Source organism: Abramis brama (assembly GCF_963993115.1).
Source record: "Abramis brama genome assembly, chromosome: 1".
NCBI lineage: Eukaryota > Metazoa > Chordata > Actinopteri > Cypriniformes > Leuciscidae > Abramis > Abramis brama.
In genome coordinates, this window is record NC_139963.1 from 14,878,479 (window position 1) to 14,898,215 (window position 19,737).

General features: G+C 39.6%; 2 protein-coding genes across 2 annotated transcripts; both read left to right on the forward strand.

Annotated features, from left to right (window-relative positions):
* Positions 1-3,540: 3,540 nt before the first annotated feature.
* LOC311086741 (tripartite motif-containing protein 16-like) lies at positions 3,541-9,682 on the forward strand. The gene is made up of 6 exons (XM_084119778.1): positions 3,541-4,186; positions 5,193-5,288; positions 5,376-5,609; positions 6,083-6,242; positions 6,534-6,581; positions 6,808-9,682. The coding sequence occupies exons 1-6, from the start codon at positions 3,614-3,616 to the stop codon at positions 7,323-7,325; spliced, it is 1,629 nt and encodes a 542-aa protein (XP_083975904.1). The 5' UTR covers positions 3,541-3,613; the 3' UTR covers positions 7,326-9,682.
* A 4,019-nt stretch (positions 9,683-13,701) lies between these two features.
* Positions 13,702-19,502, forward strand: LOC311086646 (tripartite motif-containing protein 16-like). The gene is made up of 6 exons (XM_084119626.1): positions 13,702-14,573; positions 16,053-16,148; positions 16,244-16,477; positions 16,950-17,109; positions 17,528-17,575; positions 17,803-19,502. The coding sequence occupies exons 1-6, from the start codon at positions 13,995-13,997 to the stop codon at positions 18,327-18,329; spliced, it is 1,644 nt and encodes a 547-aa protein (XP_083975752.1). The 5' UTR covers positions 13,702-13,994; the 3' UTR covers positions 18,330-19,502.
* Positions 19,503-19,737: the final 235 nt, after the last annotated feature.

The following is a 19,737-nucleotide window of genomic DNA, read 5'->3' on the forward strand; positions in this document are numbered from 1 at the left end:
CCGGGAAAGCCGGGCTCGACCCACCTGCATGGGCTTGTGATCGTTGACGGGGCTGATGGCGTCCCTGCCTCTGGAGCGTTGTCCCTCGATCCCTTCAGGAAAACGATTAGTTTGAAGACGCCGGTCAGCTCGAGAAAGACGTGCATCCACTCTTATAGCCAGAGCTATGAGATCACTCAACTTGGTTGGAAGGTCCATGGCGTAAATCTCTCTTTGGACGCGGTCAGCCAGCCCATGCAGGAACATGTCCCACTGCGCCTCCTCGTTCCATTGGCTCTCTGCTGCTAGAGTACGGAACTCGATCGAAAAGTCAGATACGGATCTTTCTCCTTGTTGTAAATCCGCCAATACTCTAGCAGCCTCTCGTCCGGACACGGCGCGGTCGAAGACTTGTCTCATCTCCTCGGAGAGCCTCTGGAACGAGGAGCAGCATTCTTCCTGATTCTCCCACACCGCCGTTCCCCAAAGCGCCGCTCTCCCAGTCAGAAGCGTCAATACAAACGCGACCTTGGTTCGCTCGTCGTGAAATGTCTTGGGCTGCAAAGAGAAGTGCATTGAGCATCTGGTTAGAAAAGATCGGCAGTAATTAGGTTCACCTTAATAAGCCTCAGGAACGGGCAGGCGGGGCTCTGACTGGGATGGGTCCGCTGGTGGTGGTGGGGGAATCGGCGGTGCGGGTGGCGCAGTGGGAACTTGGGGCTGTTGTAACTGCTGGGTGAGCCCGGACACCTGCGCCACCAGAGCCTGAACAGCGCGAGCTGTCTCGTTGAGATTTCTCTCCTGAGTGTCCATTCTCTTCATGCATTGATTCATAAATGCCTCTATCGGATTTGAAGAACCACTCGCTGCTTCCATGCTCAGGGTCAGATCGTTCTGTAACGATAGAGATGAGGAAGCAATTGCAAGTAAAAGCTCTTTATTGAGTGAGAGAAACAACAATGACAAAGTCCAGGAACAACAGGTTAGTGGCGCAGGGACCCCGATGGTCAGATGAATCCAGTGCGTGAGAGTGCAGCAGTGCGGTGAGAGGAATCCAACAGTGACAATAATCCAGAATAAATCCACAGGAACACGAACAGGAACAAGGAAGGCACAAGACTCAAAACGCAGACTGGGACACAACCGGGTAACCACAAACAACGATCTGACAAAGGAAATGAGAAAGTGGTGAGTATATATAGGGTGATGAGATGAGCTGCAGCTGGTGACGGGAGTGATGAACTTGATTACTGATGAGCGCTGATGAGTCGGCACGCCCACACAGTCAATACACATACACACACATAACAACAGAACACGAGACAAGAAAGAGACAACGGATTTATGAACCGTGACAAGGATATGCTGGGTGGTTGCTAGGCTCTTGTTAAGCAGTTGCTGGGGTGTTGCTACAGTATATGGTTGCTAGGGTGTTCTGGCTGACCTTCCATAACATTCATACAGGCATTTCCACTTCTGTTAATAAAAGAAACTCAAACATCATTTGCAAAACTGATCCAGTACTCAGTGCTTTGATATTTTGGTAGGCTATTTCTTTCTAATGTTAACAAATTCACAAGATTTTGTTGCTCTTCATACGATTATACAATGTCCTACCTGCCTGTCAACATGTGTATTTTCATACCTCCGCGCACCTGCTCGCGCAAATATCAGCCACCTTTTACAGTTCCTCCTGAACCAAAACAGCGAGATTATTCTGCGTTCACGCCATAACTACTGTAATCTGGAAGAGATGGAAACCTGTGACGTTATACTCAGAGTGGTTCGTTTCATTGGCAAGACTATCAACGGCAAAATGATTCTGCAGCAGTCAAGTGGTACAGGTCAGAGCTCTTTAAGTTGTTTATGTTCATTATTAATGTGATGTTATGTGCTTTGAGACATCAGGTAGTTTAACGCCATCTCTCATCTCGTGATGCTTTGCAGACTCTGCTGTGTGAGTTTGTGTGTTTTGAAGGAGACGTGGCTTTGGAGACGCTCTGAAGGGAGGATGGGATCTTATGCTTTCAAAGCTATACTTGCTATTGCTAGCTCTCTGATAATAGCCTTCACTACCTTTAATTATTTTATGTGTCAGGTATGCCATTATACAACTGACAGTATATTGTATTGATCATAAATTGTTTTGCACTGCAGTTTCTTTTGAAGTCTCTCTATATTTTTGTTTTGTTTGTAATGTAAATGCATGCATTTTGTTGTTTTTTTGCAGCAGAAATTCAATACAACAAAATAAATGACCCTTCTTAGAGTAGCTTTATAGAATGTTTGGTTTATGAAAAAAAGAAGACAGAGACAGAATTGCTGCAGTAACGGCTTTATTTGCAACAGGACATTAATGCAAGATAACAAATATATGCAATATAGCTGCCATTTACAGTATTACTATATGTGAAAATACAAAATATACAAACAGAAAAAGCCATCTTCTAATCTGCCCGGTCTTCTGCATTTGTTCACGTTCTCATCCACATCACACCTGATATCTTCCCTGGCAAGGCATCTTGGGAAGAATCTTTTGGCTTGCCTTATCCTGGTAGTGTTCAGCTGTGATGTCTTGGTATGCAGCATCTTTTGCATACAGGAGGGACATTTGGTCCTGTGGACTATGGTCAAAAACCTTTCATCTCCTGGCTGAGAAAACTCCTCAATGGGGTTGAGGAAAGGGAAGTAAGGGGCAAGGAAAACGGACATCATCCTCTGATGGGCGTCAAACCAGGCTGTGACTGCACGGGAATGGTGGAATGCCACATTGTCCCATATTTGCATAACTTCAATCAGCTGTTTCTCAGTAGCAATGGAATAAAATACAGGGGATATATTTGTGTTTCAATTCACAATATAAACAGTTGTTTACCTTGACTTTAGCCTGTAAGGTTAGGTTCAGAACATGGTGTTATCTGTTCTGACATACAGTGTTAAAGCATTGGTAAATTTGGCAGTAAAAATCCATTGTTTTGTTCTTGTTTGAGCTTGTGTGTAAAAGAAGTTCAGGCATTTTAAATTTGTGTTAATTGTATGCATTTTGTGTTAAAGCAAAAAGAAATGTGTTAATACGGATGTAGTGCTAACTGTGTTAAGAGTTTTGGAAAATTGTTAAAAGTATTGAAAAATCTGTCATAGCAATCGTAAAAAACTGTAATGCTGTTGAACCTATAAACCTTCTCCATGTCCGTGCCGCCACCATGTTGCCCGACTGAAAGAAGCTGCCATTTCTGTTGCACATTAGAAACAAACATCAATCATCAAATGAAATTAAAATAAAACGAAACTCGCTTGTTATAGTTACTTACAAATGACTTGCTTCTAGCTTCTGACCTGCATCTCAATACTAGTTTGACTTGATGTTATTCATCAAGTAAACATTACTCTGTCATTCATGAGCTCGGGACTCGTAATTATTATATTTTCGACTCCACTTGAAGGACACATACAGTAAACACAGCAGTAAAGTGTGTGTGTGAATGAGGAAGCTGCTTTACAGACACTCCTATTTTACACACGTCACTCAAACACAGAACCAGGAAACTATTTCAACTCCTCAGTTCAGAGAAACCGAAACTGAAGTGTTGTTGAGCTGTTGTGTGTTTGTGTCTCTCTGTATTCATGCAGTAAAATGGCAGAAGCCAGAATTTCTCAGGATGAGTTCACGTGTCCAGTGTGTCTGGATCTCCTGAAGGAACCAGTGACTATCCACTGTGGACACAGTTACTGTAAGATCTGTATTACAGACTGCTGGGATCAGGAGGATGAGAAGAGAGTCTACAGCTGCCCTCACTGCAGACAGACCTTCAGTCCAAGACCTGCTTTAGCTAAAAACACCATTCTGGCTGAAGTGGTGGAGAAACTGAAGAAGACTAAACTTCCTGCTGACTGTTACGCTGGAGCTGGAGACGTGGAGTGTGACGTCTGTACTGGAAGAAAATACAAAGCCGTCAAGTCCTGTCTGGTGTGTCAGGAATCTTACTGTCAAACTCATTTAGACCATCATGAGGAATATCACTCTCGTAAACCACACAAAGTGATTGATGCCACTGGACGACTGCAGGACATGATCTGCCGTAAACATGATAAAGAGCTAGAAATGTTCTGTGTCACTGATCAAGAATGCATTTGTTTGTGGTGTAAAGAGTATGAACATAAAAACCACAAAACTGTATCGACTGCAGCACAGAGGACAGAGAAACAGGTATGAACTGAGAGGGATTGATCACGCAGAAATGAAAGTGTCTTCATTTACTTACTCATTTACTCATGTTGTCCCAAACCGGTTTGACTCACTTTCTTCTGTAGATTGTAAAGATGATATTTTGAAGAATGTCTATTTTACTCTATACATTGAAAGTCAATGGGGTACAAAAGTTTCAAGCTCCAAAAAGGAGAAAAAACATAGAAGTAATCTTAACCACTAGTGGTTTAAAAACGAAGTGTGATTAATTGTATTAACATGCACTTGTAGTGTACTTCAAATTAAAAGTATATTTTAAAAGATCAAACTGTACTTGCAGAAAATATAATATTAATGAAATGAAAGGCCATTTAAGTGCACTTAAAGAGAGTAAATGTTCATGACGGTTTCACTTAATAAATACACTTTGTAATGTCAAATTAAAGCTTTTACTTTAAAGTACCTTTTAATAATTTTTTATATTTCAATGTGACTCTGTTGCTCCATGCTTTAAAGAAGTGCACTTATTTTGCTGTGTTGACATACTAAAGCACATGTAAAGTACTTGATTATAATTACAACTGTAGTGTGTTATTCAGTATATTTAAAGTTAATGTATTTTGAATGTACAACATTATTACAGTATATTTTAGTTTATCATAAATGCTTGTCTGTACAGATGACAATACACTTTAACTATATTTTAAAAAGAATAGAAGTAATTATGAAATAACATTTGAAAAAGTACTTAAATCACTAATAAGTTCAGCTAATTGCTTTATAAGAATTTAAAGTATATTATTTACATGCACTTTTTTAAAGGACCAATTTAGGGTGAAGTATTCATATAAAACTAGGCACTGATGAAATACTGCTGACATTTCAGTTTCATATTCATTCATAATCTCATTTCAGGAAAGTATGAATCAGTGGTTTGAACCTACAGTATAAACTTACAATGATCTTTAACCCTTATTGTGTGACAGTAGTTTTATGTGTCATTCGCTGTCATTGGTTTGTCCTCCAGAAACAGCTGAAGGAGACGCAGATGAAGATCCGTCAGAGAATCCAGCAGAGACAGAAAGATCTTCATCAGCTGAGAGAGGCTGTGGAGTCTCATAAGGTGAGTCTGGAGAAGAAGAGAAGTGTGAGACGTCTCAGTTTGGACTCACTGAACTCACTGTGTGATTGTGATGTGTGTGTGTAACAGCGCTCTGCACACACAGCAGTGGAGGACAGTGAGAAGATCTTCACTGAGATCATCCGCTCCATTGAGAGAAGCCGCTCTGAGGCGACACAGCGGATCAGAGATCAGGAAAAGACTGCAGTGAGTCGAGCTGAAGGACGACTGGAGCGACTGGAGCAGGAGATCAATGATCTGAGGAGGAGAGACGCTGAGCTGGAGCAGCTTTCACACACACACCATCACATCCAGTTCCTGCAGGTAACAGAGATCTAGAAGAACTGGATCATAGTGGACTTGAGCAAGAGACTCACAGAGAAACATTTCATGAGAGCAGAATGAGACTAACTTAAGCAGGGCAAAAAAACACTCTAAAGCTCAGCTATTTGCATTTAATAAAAACATTAAACTATTCCACATTCATTTAACTGCAAATAACATGCAATTAAGTTTCTGAAAACATTACAGCCAATCTGCACTTATATATTTTTAAAGTATATTATTTCTGTTACAAGTACGGTACTTTCTTTTTCACAAGGAGTGTAAGTGTGAAATACTAGAGTTTGTAGCATTAAATGATGAATATGAGAAGAATGTGCTGATTGTGTGAAAGTGCTGGATTGAAGCGAGTCACTGAAGAGAAGTGAAGTCAACAAGAGCCGCTCAGATCTGATATAGTGCAGGTTATTGGCTGAAGTGTGGAGATGATGAGTTTTGATTTCTGTTTTCTGTAGAGTTTCCAGTCTCTCTCAGCACCTCCTGAATCTACAGACGAACCCGACGTTTCCTTCAGTTCTCTCTCCTCTTTTGATGGCGTGAGAGAATCTGTCCGTCAGCTGAGAGACAAACTGGAGGATTTCTGCAAAGAGGAGATCAAGAAGATCTCAGACGGAGGTAAAGTCCTGCGCCTCGTTTATACAGACGTGTGAAGAATGATCCGAAATATGAACGTACAACAGTTTCTGAAATGTTCCTATGATTTATAAAACATTCAAATAATTGTCCTAAACGCATCCCACTTTATAAATCACAGTTCATCTTTAATTCATGTGCATCAACTCTACAGAACAGCCACAAACATCCCTAGATGGTTTACAAGTAATACATACTTATGTATATATTGAAATGGATGTATTTTATCTTGTCATTTCTCTTCACACTGTTCATGTCTGTTTATTTCCACAGTCACATTCACCAACATGAATCCCAAGACCAGGAACGACTTCCTACAATGTAAGTCACTGAGAAACAAGCAGAAAAACTCACTGAATGTGTTCATGTTCTTCCTGTAGAAGGAGAAATAAACATGATAGAAGAGTTTATAATTGATCATGTAAATGATGATTTGCACAGGATATCTGATCAGCTGCACTGAGACACTGATGATACATTGTTCAGATACATTAAAAGATCAGACAGATTCATAATTCCTGATTCTGATGTGTTTTCTCTCCGTCAGATTCCCATCAGCTGACTCTGGATCTGAACACAGTGAATAAACACCTCAGTCTGTCTGAGAGGAACAGAGTGATTACTGACACTGACACACAACAGTCGTATCCTGATCATCCAGACAGATTTGATCAGTTACGTCAGGTGTTGTGTAGAGAGAGTGTGTGTGGACGCTGTTACTGGGAGATTGAGTGGAGTGGACGTGTGTATATATCAGTGTCATATAAGAGCATCAGCAGGAAGGGATCGGGTGATGAGTGTGGATTTGGATGTAATGATCAGTCCTGGAGTTTGTTCTGCTCTTCCTCCAGATACTCATTCAGACACAATAACAAACGCACTTCTCTCCCTGTAAAGTCCATCAGCAGAAGAATAGGAGTGTATGTGGATCACAGTGCAGGAACTCTGTCCTTCTACAGCGTCTCTGACACAATGAGCCTCATCCACACAGTCCAGACCACATTCACTCAGACGCTCTATCCTGGGTTTAGGGTTTGTTCTGGATCATCAGTGAAACTGTGTTGATGTTTCAGAATAGACTGTAGAGAGATTTTATCCATAATACTTTGAGCTGATAAATCAGTAACAGTGAGATGTTACAGAGACTCTTATTATAATTTTCATTAATATAGCTGAACTTCTGCTACTGAAATAACACATCAGAATAAATGTGTGCATTATTTTGTAGCGTAATTTTCCAACGGACAAAATTGCGATTGTTAACTCATGATTTCTGTTCTGTCTGTGCGCACCAATCTTGCACTTCTATCTCCTCCTCAACCAGACCACCTAGAGACTTCGGGTTTTCGGCATTATGTTAAGGAAGGTCTAATCTCGGGAACGCACAAAAAAAAAAAAAAAAAAAAAAAAAAAAAAAAACATAAAAAGATTTACTATCTCTTAGTGTTGTGATCCCATGACGTCAGAAAATTGCGCTAAAACACTCACTGAGTTTTTATTACTTGTTTTTCAATTGTTAACAAGCATCTGAAGCCACATCTTCAAAACTCTTCACACATTCAGTGAAACAGAAGTCTATGCAAAACTATGAATATTTTTTCATTGCTTTCACACAAAATGCATTCAATGACCACATTTCCCAAAATCTATGAACACTTTTGTCATTCATATTTCACCATCTGCAAAACACTATATATTTGGAGAAGATTTTTCCAATGCTTTCAAAACTGATCAAAGCTCATTCAAATCAGAATTATGGCAAACTGTGCATTTCTGCAGGGATTATATTGAAATATAAAATATTAGCAGAATATTTACAATGAAATTAAATAATAATTATTACAAACACAACTAATTGCAATTTCAGTCCTATTTTTAGTCTGGATCATGGAAACTTGGATCAAGGAGACACATTGGTGAGGAAAGAAGAGTGGCAGAGAGAGGGAGGACTAGAATACTCACTGTACTGTACATCCATACATTCATCCGACTATTCCATACATTTTCCAGAAGTGAAGCTTGTCCTGTAGGGTCGTGGAGAAGCTGGAGTCTTTCCCAGCGTCTCGGGTCGTAGGCAGGAAAACACCCTGGACAGAATGGCCGGTCCATCACAGGATGAGACACACATTCATATTCACTCACACACACACACACACACACACACACACACACACACACACACACACACACACACACACCTGTGAGCAAACTTACAGTCTCCACTTCACCTGTCCTGTATCTTTGGATTGTGTGGGAATCCCAGAGGAAACCAATGTCAACACAGAGAGAACACACAAACTCCACACAGAAAGGCCTCCGGACACAGCTGGACTCCAATACTGCACATACGCCATTACAGTGTGCTAGACATGCTTTTTTATTTTTTTGCTTCAGGATTTTGTTGTTGTTTCAACTTTTATTTTTTTGCAGGCCTGTACCGTTGCTAGAGTTCGCTGTGACCTAGAAACAACAAATGGCCTCTTCACTCTATTGAGCAAATAAAATAAAACAAGATCACCTGAATTCCTCAGTCAGCAACCCCCACGGTCAGCAGCTCTTCATCCTCCGCGAGCACATACGAACACACTGGCTCTTACATGATCCATCAGCTCACCATCTTCTTCCCCGACAGCAGCAAACGGAATCCAGATCTCACCCGGGGCCTGTTTCAGAAAGGAGGTTAAGTGAAAACTCTGAGTATGTTAACCCTGAAATGAGGGAAACTCTCGGTTTTCTGTTTCAGAATGGGAGGTATGTCAAACCTGAGAAAGAGTAAGTCAAGCCTGTTTCTGAAATAGAGGTAACTTGGGGGCGGGGGGAGAGATAAGAATACCCATTTATACTTAGATTTAAACTTAGATTCTATAGGCTACTCCACATAAAAATGTGAAATAATCAGAATGTGTAGACTGTTTGATGTGTAGACACATAATATTAACATTACCTCTGTAGGCCTCTCTGTGGCAGCAGAAACTCTTTATCCCCATCGTCCTGTGAAGATGAGCATTTGGCTGAGTACACTTTATAACACTATTTGTCATAATTGTATTGAGTAGGCGACTTAATGCCTGGGGTTCTGTTGGGACAGGAGGCTCCAAAAGACAGATATTATCATCAGAATCTGTTGGGACCAACAAAAAACCCAACCCAAAGTAAAATAAATGGAAATATCAAAAATAGCCTATATAAAAAAATAACATATATCTAAATCTCTTACATTTTATGAAGGCCCTTGGACCTTCGGGAGTGACTGCTATGCTTATGTCAAATGTTTGTAAAGTCAGGTAGCCTACACCCATGATATGCTCAAGCCTTACTTGATTGAATTATGTTTTTATATTTCATTTTCAGCTGCTGCCATGTTCTTGTAATACCTGCAGGATTGCACCTACATGAAAATTAAAATTAGGTTGAATAACATACTGTTCTTCCAGTTTCACCTCTGATATTATAACAGATGGGTAAGTTACTCTAAAATAGTTATTAATTACTAACTACAAATGACATCTTCAACAGTGTAATTAGATTAATGTAATAATGACTATCTTTAGAAAGTATTGGTCTACTTATTACTAAATCCCATATCGACCTCAACCACTTGAACAATACAAGGAGAGACAAGAAACTGCACTTTTAATGCTTTCAAATAAACAATATACAATTGCATGAATTATTATTGAATTGACCAAAGTGTGTAGAGGGAGAAGGTTACATTAAAATATACCTTTTAAAAATGTAGTATGCAGTATTTAATGCAATTTCATCAGATTTTACTTTAAATTACAGAAGAATTAAGAGTAATCCCTTTAATTAAATTACAGTATTTAGATTACTTGGTAATTAATTACACTCATCACTGTATAACAGTAATTAAAATGTAAACTTACGCATCAAGCAACTATTTTCTCCCTAGTTAAAGGGTTAGTTCACCCAAAAATGAAAATTCTGTCAGTAATTACTCACCCTCATGTTGTTCCAACCCCGTAAGACCTTCGTTCATCTTCGGAACACATATTAAGATATTTTTGATTAAATCTGAGAGCTGGATCACTCCTCCATAGGCTTCTAAGGGATTGAAACTTGCTGGCCCAGAAAAGTTATTAAAGACATCGTTAATATAGTCCAAGTGACTACAGTGGCTCAATCTTAAGTTTATCAAGCGACGAGAATACTTTTTGTGTGCAAAAAAAACAACAAAAAAAACGACTTTATTCCACTATTCATTTCCTTCTCTCTTGGCCTCGAGTTAGTTCACGTAGTGTAATAGTGCAGCGCATCTGTGTTGAAATATATATATATAAAAATATATAGTGAGCTCTGAAGTTCTGGATAAAAAGAAAAGATTCCAGCAGATTCCAGAAAGATTCTAAATGGGTGTGTGGAGAGCCGGATCACAGTTTTTCTCGTTTGCTTAAACACTATAACCAGGCTTTTGAACTAAAATTTCAAAACCATAATGCCATTTATCAAAAAGCACACCCATTTCCCTAAACTATAAACACTATTCCCCTGTTTTGACACATGAGTCAGATTCGCTGAACTGTCACTGCAAAACTCTACACACAGATCCCTTCATTTCTCATTGCCTAGACCATGTTGTCATTTAGAAAGCACTAGCACTCAATATTGTTCACTCAAGTCAGCACAGCTTCAGCTCAGTTAGCACACAATTACCCAAGTGGAAACACTAAGAGTCAAAACTGAACACACAATCAGATCCTTCAATAGATAGATAAAAGGGCCCAAATCAGTTTATTGAGTTTTGGAACAATGGATCCAGAAAGACATGAAGGAAGAGATCGAGGAGGGATAAGGAGGAGGAGGAGGAAGGGCAAGAAGACAAAGGGCAAGAAGGTCTCAGATGAAATTCAAGCCACTCTAGTTGCCCATGTCTTTGTCAATGGTGTGACTATGAGGGAGGCTGGGCTACGAGTAAGGCCAAATTTGAGTCGCTTTACTGTCGCCTCGAGAACCTTCAGGGAGGTGTGGTGGCAAACAAAATTCTATCACTGAATAAGAGACAAACATTTCCAATAGTCTTTGATGAGGTTTATTTTCTTGCAAGAAAAGGCCAGCAGTCGTACAGTCACACAGAGTGGCTGCAGAGTGTGACAGTGAAGGGAGGGCATCCTTTCTCCTTTATAGTCTCGACTCCCAGAATGTTATCTTTCTAGGCAAATTATGGTATTTCAGCCATATGTGGAACATTCTTAGACGTGTTCATCATATTGTCTCCTTGAGTGGAGACCCTCCTGTCACGTCCCAACACTCTTTACCATTCCAATACAATTCCATATCAGAATAAGGTTTGTGTGTGCTCTTTTACTGTCATATGATGGTCACACACATCTTACTGTAAGTAAATATACACATTTTTTTAGAGCAGACAATAAAAAAAAGTAAAACAGGAAAAAAATGTTTGTTTTGTTGTGTGTGTGTTGTACTGTGTAGTACATGAATGAATAAAAATGTGCCAATGTATCCATTGGTTGTGTCTTTTGTGTTCATCATGTGAAAAGGTTTGTGAGGGGGGAACCACAAGCAACATAACTTACCAGTTTTGGAAATGTTGTTTTGAATTTATTGCACCAGTGTGTTAGACTATGTTGTAGTGTGTGTGATTTTGAGGGCTTGTGTGTGATGTCTGAGGGCAAAGTTTGGTTTTGCACACTTGAATTACAAGACTGTAGAAAAACGCGATGAGATGATGATTGAAACACAAACACGGCACATCTCTCACACACTTGCTGACTGACTATTGTTTAAGACACATTATAATATATACTACTGTATATCTGATTATCTGTAAGTTTTAACTTTTGAAATGTGGTGGATGGATGGATGGATGGATGGATGGATGGATGAATGATGGATGAATGATGGATGGATGATGGATGAATGATGGATGGATGATGGATGGATGATGGATGAATGATGGATGGATGATGGATGGATGATGGATGAATGATGGATGGATGAGGGAAAATAGTTTGAAGTTAGTTCATAATAGATGGATGTTCTGGGTGTTTGCTAAAGTGTTGCAAGATGGTTGCTAGGATATGCTGGGTGGTTGCTAGGCTCTTGTTAAGCAGTTGCTGGGGTGTTGCTACAGTATATGGTTGCTAGGGTATTCTGGCTGACCTACCATAACATTCATACAGGCATTTCCACCTCTGTTAATAACAGAAACTCAAACATTGTTTGCAAAACTGATCCAGTACTCAGTGCTTTGATATTTTGGTAGGCTATTTCTTTCTAATGTTAACAAATTCACAAGATTTCGTTGCTCTTCATACGATTGTACAATGTCCTACCTGCCTGTCAACATGTGTATTTTCATACCTCCGTGCACCTGCTCGCGCAGACATCAGCCACCTTTTACAGTTCCTCCTGAACCAAAACAGCGAGATTATTCTGCGTTTACGCCATAACTACTGTAATTTTGAAGAGATGGAAACCTGTGACGTTATACTCAGTGGTTCATTTCATTGGCAAGACTATCAACGGCAAAATGATTCTGCAGCAGTCAAGTGGTACAGGTCAGAGCTCTTTAAGTTGTTTATGTTCATTATTAATGTGATGTTATGTGCTTTGAGACATCAGGTAGTTTAACACCGTCTCTCATCTCGTGACGCTTTGCAGACTCTGCTGTGTGAGTTCGTGTGTTTTGAAGGAGACGTGGCTTTGGAGACGCTCTGAAGGGAGGGTGGGATCTTATGCTTTCAAAGCTATACTTGCTATTGCTAGCTCTCTGATAATTGCCTTCACTAACTTTAATGGTCTGGTGGTAGATCTTTTGTTGACTAGGGTGTCAGATCATATAGTTGTTGTTTTTTCCCATTAAAATCAAAGATGTTCATCAGTGATTGCTTGTCAAAAGCATGGACACGTAATTTGTTTTGAGATTTCACTGGAACGAATAGAGAGTCTCCGCCATGGTGTTGAGCGACAGATTGAAGTGAAGTCTGTGTGAAGAGAACGAGCGCCAAGAAAACACTGTTGCCCTTCGCCACTGACAACAGCGGCAACAAACACTCAGCATGATTTAACAACATTGGCGGATCCAAGGGTTGGGGCCAGAGGGGCACTGGCCCCAACTGAAACCTGATTGGCCCCTGAAGTGCCCCTGCCCTGTCACTCATGATCGCTGATCTACGTCAATTCAACCCGCGTAAACAGCGCTCATTCAAGGACGTGCATTTATTGCACAGACGGCGCAAGAGCATTTAAAGTCAGGGTCTAAAATGAATGTGCAGGTCAGTTGAATGATAAAGTTTGCGCTCTTTAACTTAATGCTGTTGAACCTATACAACTTCTCCATGTCCGTGCCGCCACCATGTTGCCCGACTGAAAGAAGCTGCCATTTCTGTTGCACACTAGAAACATCAATCATCAAATGAAATTAAAATAAAACGAAACTCGCTTGTTATAATTACAAATGACTTGCTTCTAGCTTCTGACCTGCTCCTCAATACTAGTTTGACTTGATGTTATTCATCAAGTAAACATCACTCTGTCATTCATGAGCTCGGGACTTGTAATTATGATATTTTCGACTCCACTTGAACGATACATACAGTAAACACAGCAGTAAAGTGTGTGTGTGTGAACGAGGAAGCTGCTTTACAGACACGCCTATTTTACACACGTCACTCAAACACAGAACCAGGAAACAGAAACTGAAGTGTTGTTGAGCTGTTGTGTGTTTGTGTCTCTCTGTATTCATGCAGTAAAATGGCTGAAGCCAGAATTTCAGTGGATCAGGATGAGTTCACGTGTCCAGTGTGTCTGGATCTCCTGAAGGAACCAGTGGCTATTCCCTGTGGACACAGTTACTGTAAGATCTGTATTACAGGCTGCTGGGATCAGGAGGATGAGAAGAGAGTCTACAGCTGCCCTCAGTGCAGACAGACCTTCAGTCCAAGACCTGCTTTAGGCAAAAACACCATTCTGGCTGAACTGGTGGAGAAACTGAAGAAGACTAAACTTCCTGCTGACTGTTACGCTGGAGCTGGAGACGTGCATTGTGACGTCTGTACTGGAAGAAAATACAAAGCCGTCAAGTCCTGTCTGGTGTGTCAGGAATCTTACTGTCAAACTCATTTAGACCGTCATGAGGAATATCACTCTCGTAAACCACACAAAGTGATTGATGCCACTGGACGACTGCAGGACATGATGTGCCGTAAACATGATAAAGAGCTAGAAATGTTCTGTGTCACTGATCAAGAATGCATTTCTTTGCGGTGTAGAGAGTATGAACATAAAAAACACAACACTGTATCAACGGCAGCACAGAGGACAGAGAAACAGGTATGAACTGAGAGGGATTGATCACACAGAAATGAAAGTGTCTTCATTTACTCACTCATTTACTCATGTCGTCACAAACCAGTTTGACTCACTTTCTTCTGCAGATTGTAAAGATGATATTTTGAAGAATGTCTCGTCTATTTTACTCTATACATTGAAAGTCAAAGAGGTTCAAAAGTTTCAAGCTCTAAAAAGGATAAAAAACATAGAAGTAATCTTAACCACTAGTGGTTTAAAAACGAAGTGTGATTAATTGTATTGACGTGCACTTGTAGTAAAAGTATATTTAAAAGATAAAACTGTACTTGCAGATAATATAATATTACTGAAATGAAAGGCCATTTAAGTGCACTTAAAGGAGAACTCCGGTCAATTTTAACATTGAGCTCATTTTATTTGTAAATTTGGAGTGCTGTCAGTACAGAGAACAATGACAAAAACATCTCCAAACAAAAAGTTCTCCACTGTTGCTTAGTTACCTATGATCACGCGCGTGAACTCGACAATCGACTACTGTGGGCTTCGACCGAAAACAGGAAATAAATACATGTGTGACCGGGGATTTAGATTTACCACCAGGAACACATAAGGGGGTTCTATTTACTTTAAGTTTATTCATGTGATGTGAAATAAAGAAAAATGACTTATTTTCCAATGTTGTTTATCAATTTAATTGACAAGGAATAGTTTGGTTTAAATGATCACAAAAGAAACAGAAAAGAAAAGAAACAAAATTCAATAACTGAGGTTCTCAGAGCTGGTGATAAAATTTAAACCACCTCACTGCTCTACATTACTCAGGGTGCAATATTCTCTGTGATACACTGTATGCCTGAGTATCACAGTCCACTGGTGTATAACGAATACAATACTCTCTCTCTTAAAGGGATACTCCACTTTTTTCGGAAATATGCTCATTTTACAACTCCCCCAGAGTTAAACAGATGAGTTTTACCGTTTTAGAATCCATTCAGCCGAACTCCGGGTCTGATGGTACCACTTTTACTAAGATCGACGGAAAATGAAAAGTTGCGATTTTCTAAGCCTATACGGCTAGGAACTACTCTCATTCCGGCGTAATAATCAAGGAACTGTGCGGCCGTACCATGGGTGCAGCAGGCGTAGTGATATGACGCAGCGCCTGAAAATAGGTCTAATAGGTTAGACAAACTTAGTCCCGGTCACGTTGGAAGTAGTTACCGAGCTGGGGACTATTTTTAGGTATATATATACTTTTTTTAAAGGAATGCTACTTTTGAGAGTATTTATTTTTTTAAAGGACCAATTTTGATTCACAAATCAAATCATTGATCAACTCATGTACGCAGAGCCCAAATCAAAGATGATGACGTCAAAAACATCAAACTTCACTGATCTGTGGTTTGAACCTACAGTATAAACTTGCCATGCTAGATCTTTAACCCTTATTGTGTGACAGTAGTTTTATGTGTCATTTGCTGTTATTGGTTTGTCCTCCAGAAACAGCTGAAGGAGACGCAGATGAAGATCCGTCAGAGAATCCAGCAGAGACAGAAAGATCTTCATCAGCTGAGAGAGGCTGTGGAGTCTCATAAGGTGAGTCTGGAGAAGAAGAGAAGTGTGAGACGTCTCAGTTTGGACTCTGTCAGTCGTGCTGAAGCCACTGTGTGATTGTGATGTGTGTGTAACAGCGCTCTGCACAGACAGCAGTGGAGGACAGTGAGAGGATCTTCACTGAGATCATCCGCTCCATTGAGAGAAGCCGCTCTGAGGCGACACAGCGGATCAGAGATCAGGAAAAGACTGCAGTGAGTCGAGCTGAAGGACGACTGGAGCGACTGGAGCAGGAGATCAATGATCTGAGGAGGAGAGACGCTGAGCTGGAGCAGCTTTCACACACACACCATCACATCCAGTTCCTGCAGGTAACAGAGATCTAGAAGAACTGGATCATAGTGGACTTGAGCAAGAGACTCACAGAGAAACATTTCATGAGAGCAGAATGAGACTAACTTAAGCAGGACAAAAAACACTCTAAAGCTCAGCTATTTGCATTTAATAAAAACATTAAACTATTCCACATTCATTTAACTGCAAATAACATGCAATTAAGTTTCTGAAAACATTACAGCCAATCTGCACTTATATATTTTTAAAGTATATTATTTCTGTTACAAGTACGGTACTTTCTTTTTCACAAGGAGTGTAAGTGTGAAATACTAGAGTTTGTAGCATTAAATGATGAATATGAGAAGAATGTGCTGATTGTGTGAAAGTGCTGGATTGAAGCGAGTCACTGAAGAGAAGTGAAGTCAACAAGAGCCGCTCAGATCTGATATAGTGCAGGTTATTGGCTGAAGTGTGGAGATGATGAGTTTTGATTTCTGTTTTCTGTAGAGTTTCCAGTCTCTCTCAGCACCTCCTGAATCTACAGACGAACCCGACGTTTCCTTCAGTTCTCTCTCCTCTTTTGATGGCGTGAGAGAATCTGTCCGTCAGCTGAGAGACAAACTGGAGGATTTCTGCAAAGAGGAGCTCAAGAAGATCTCAGATAGAGGTAAAGTCCTGCGCCTCGTTTATACAGACGTGCGGAGAATGATCCGAAATATGAACGTACAACCGTTTCTGAAATGTTCCTATGATTTATAAAACATACAAATAATTGTCCTAAACGCATCCCACTTTATAAATCACAGTTCATCTTTAATTCATGTGCATCAACTCTACAGAACAGCCACAAACATCCCTTGATGGTTTAGAAGTAATAAATACTTATGTATATATTGACATTGAAATCCATTGAAATTTAGGATGGAATCCGATACGTGTGTTTTATATATGAGGCATCTGGAGATTCTTCTGTTCTCAGAAATGAGTCCTGCATCATCTAATATCAGATTAGAAACGTCTTAGAAATGGATGTATTTTATCTTGTCATTTCTCTTCACACTGTTCATGTCTGTTTATTTCCACAGTCACATTCACCAACATGAATCCCAAGACAAGGAACGACTTCCTACAATGTAAGTCACTGAGAAACAAGCAGAAAAACTCACTGAATGTGTTCATGTTCTTCCTGTAGAAGGAGAAATAAACATGATAGAAGAGTTTTATAATTGATCATGTAAATGATGATTTGCACAGGATATCTGATCAGCTGCACTGAGACACTGATGATACATTGTTCAGATATATTAAAAGATCAGACAGATTCATAATTCCTGATTCTGATGTGTTTTCTCTCCATCAGATTCCCATCAGCTGACTCTGGATCTGAACACAGTGAATACACGCCTCCGTCTGTCTGAGAGGAACAGAGTGATTACTGGCACTAACACACAACAGTCGTATCCTGATCATCCAGACAGATTTGATCAGTGGTGGCCTCAGGTGTTGTGTAGAGAGAGTGTGTGTGGACGCTGTTACTGGGAGATTGAGTGGAGTGGGAAGAGTGGTGTTGATATATCAGTGTCATATAAGAGCATCAAGAGGAAGGGATGGGGTGATGAGTGTGGATTTGGTCGTAATGATCAGTCCTGGAGATTGTTCTGCTCCTCCTCCAGATACTCATTCTGGCACAATAACAAACACACTGATCTCCCTGTAAAGTCCATCAGCAGAAGAATAGGAGTGTATGTGGATCACAGTGCAGGAACTCTGTCCTTCTACAGCGTCTCTGACACAATGAGCCTCATCCACACAGTCCAGACAACATTCACTGAGACGCTCTATCCTGGGTTTTGGGTTGGTTATAAATCATCAGTGAAACTGTGTTGATGTTTGAGAATAGACTCTAGAGAGATTTTACCCATAATGCTTTGACCTGATAAATCAGTAACAGTGAGATGTTACAGAGACTCTTATTTTAATTTTCAGCTGAACTTCTGCTACTGAAATAACAGAATCAGAATAAATGTGTGCATTAGTTTTTTGTTGTTGTTTTTTTTCAATTGCTACAAGCATCGGTCGATACTGAACCCTCATTCAAAACTCTTCACACATTCAGTGAAACAGAAATCTATGCCAAACTGTGAATATTTTTTCATTGCTTTTGTAGTGTGGTTAAAAAGATCAATATGATTTATGTAATACTAAACAAAATGGTATGCGAGTTTATTGTTTTGTTGGTTAACTGGAGAAAAATAAATTGTAATTCAAGAAATGTCCACTAGGGCGAAACCAAAGGCTGCAGGCAGTAGCTGAGACAAACTGTGTTGTGCGTCACAAGTAAATACAGCTTGACGCACAGACAACAACGAGTCCGTGTCTTCTCGTCTATTATAACGTATATTTTCTCCTTTTCCAGGTATAGACTATTAATTATTGCATTTCTGTCATGAGTTAAGACTATACAGTGGTTGTAAAGCTGGTTATTTCTCTGAACATATGTGAAAAATGTAAGGTTTGATGGCTTAATTATCGTGTTTGACACGCTAACCACGAAGAAATTGTGGGCAAAACTGAATGTATCTTATGTCCTTGTTTAACTGTAATGTAAAAGTTAACCATTTATTAACTGAAATGGTTAGGAGCAAATGAGCAAATGTTATGTGGAACATAGTCCATGTTTTTTTTTTTTTGTATTTCATGGTTAATCTGTTTATTGGTAATTGACTGCTGAAATAGTGTTACATTTTATTTGTGTCAAAGTTATAGAAAAGTTGATAAAGGACTGAATATTAAAAATGCAGTTTAGTGCTTATACAAATTCACAGTTATAAAAGTGAAGTTATAAAAATGTGTACAAAAATGTATTTAAATTACAGTTATGGTGACTGTTGTAATACATTGTGATACATTGAAGATACATTGAAGCATTGCTGATTTCATCTGCATATTAATGTGAACTAATGTATTGATGTATACATTCAATTCTCTATTATATATTGTGTTGAAAAAGAAAGAAATTAGTTCACAAGTAAATACAGCTTGACGCACAGACAACAACGAGTCCGTGTCTTCTCGTCTATTTATAACGTCTATTTTCCCCTTTTCCAGGGGTGCAACACTTAAACACAAAATGCATTCAATGACCACATTTCCCAAAATCCACGAACAATTTTGTCATTCATATTTCACCTTCTGCAAAACACTATATATTTGCAGCAGATTTTTCCACTGCTTTCAAAACTGATCAAAGCTCATTCAAATCAGAATTATGGTAAACTGTGCATTTCTGCAGGGA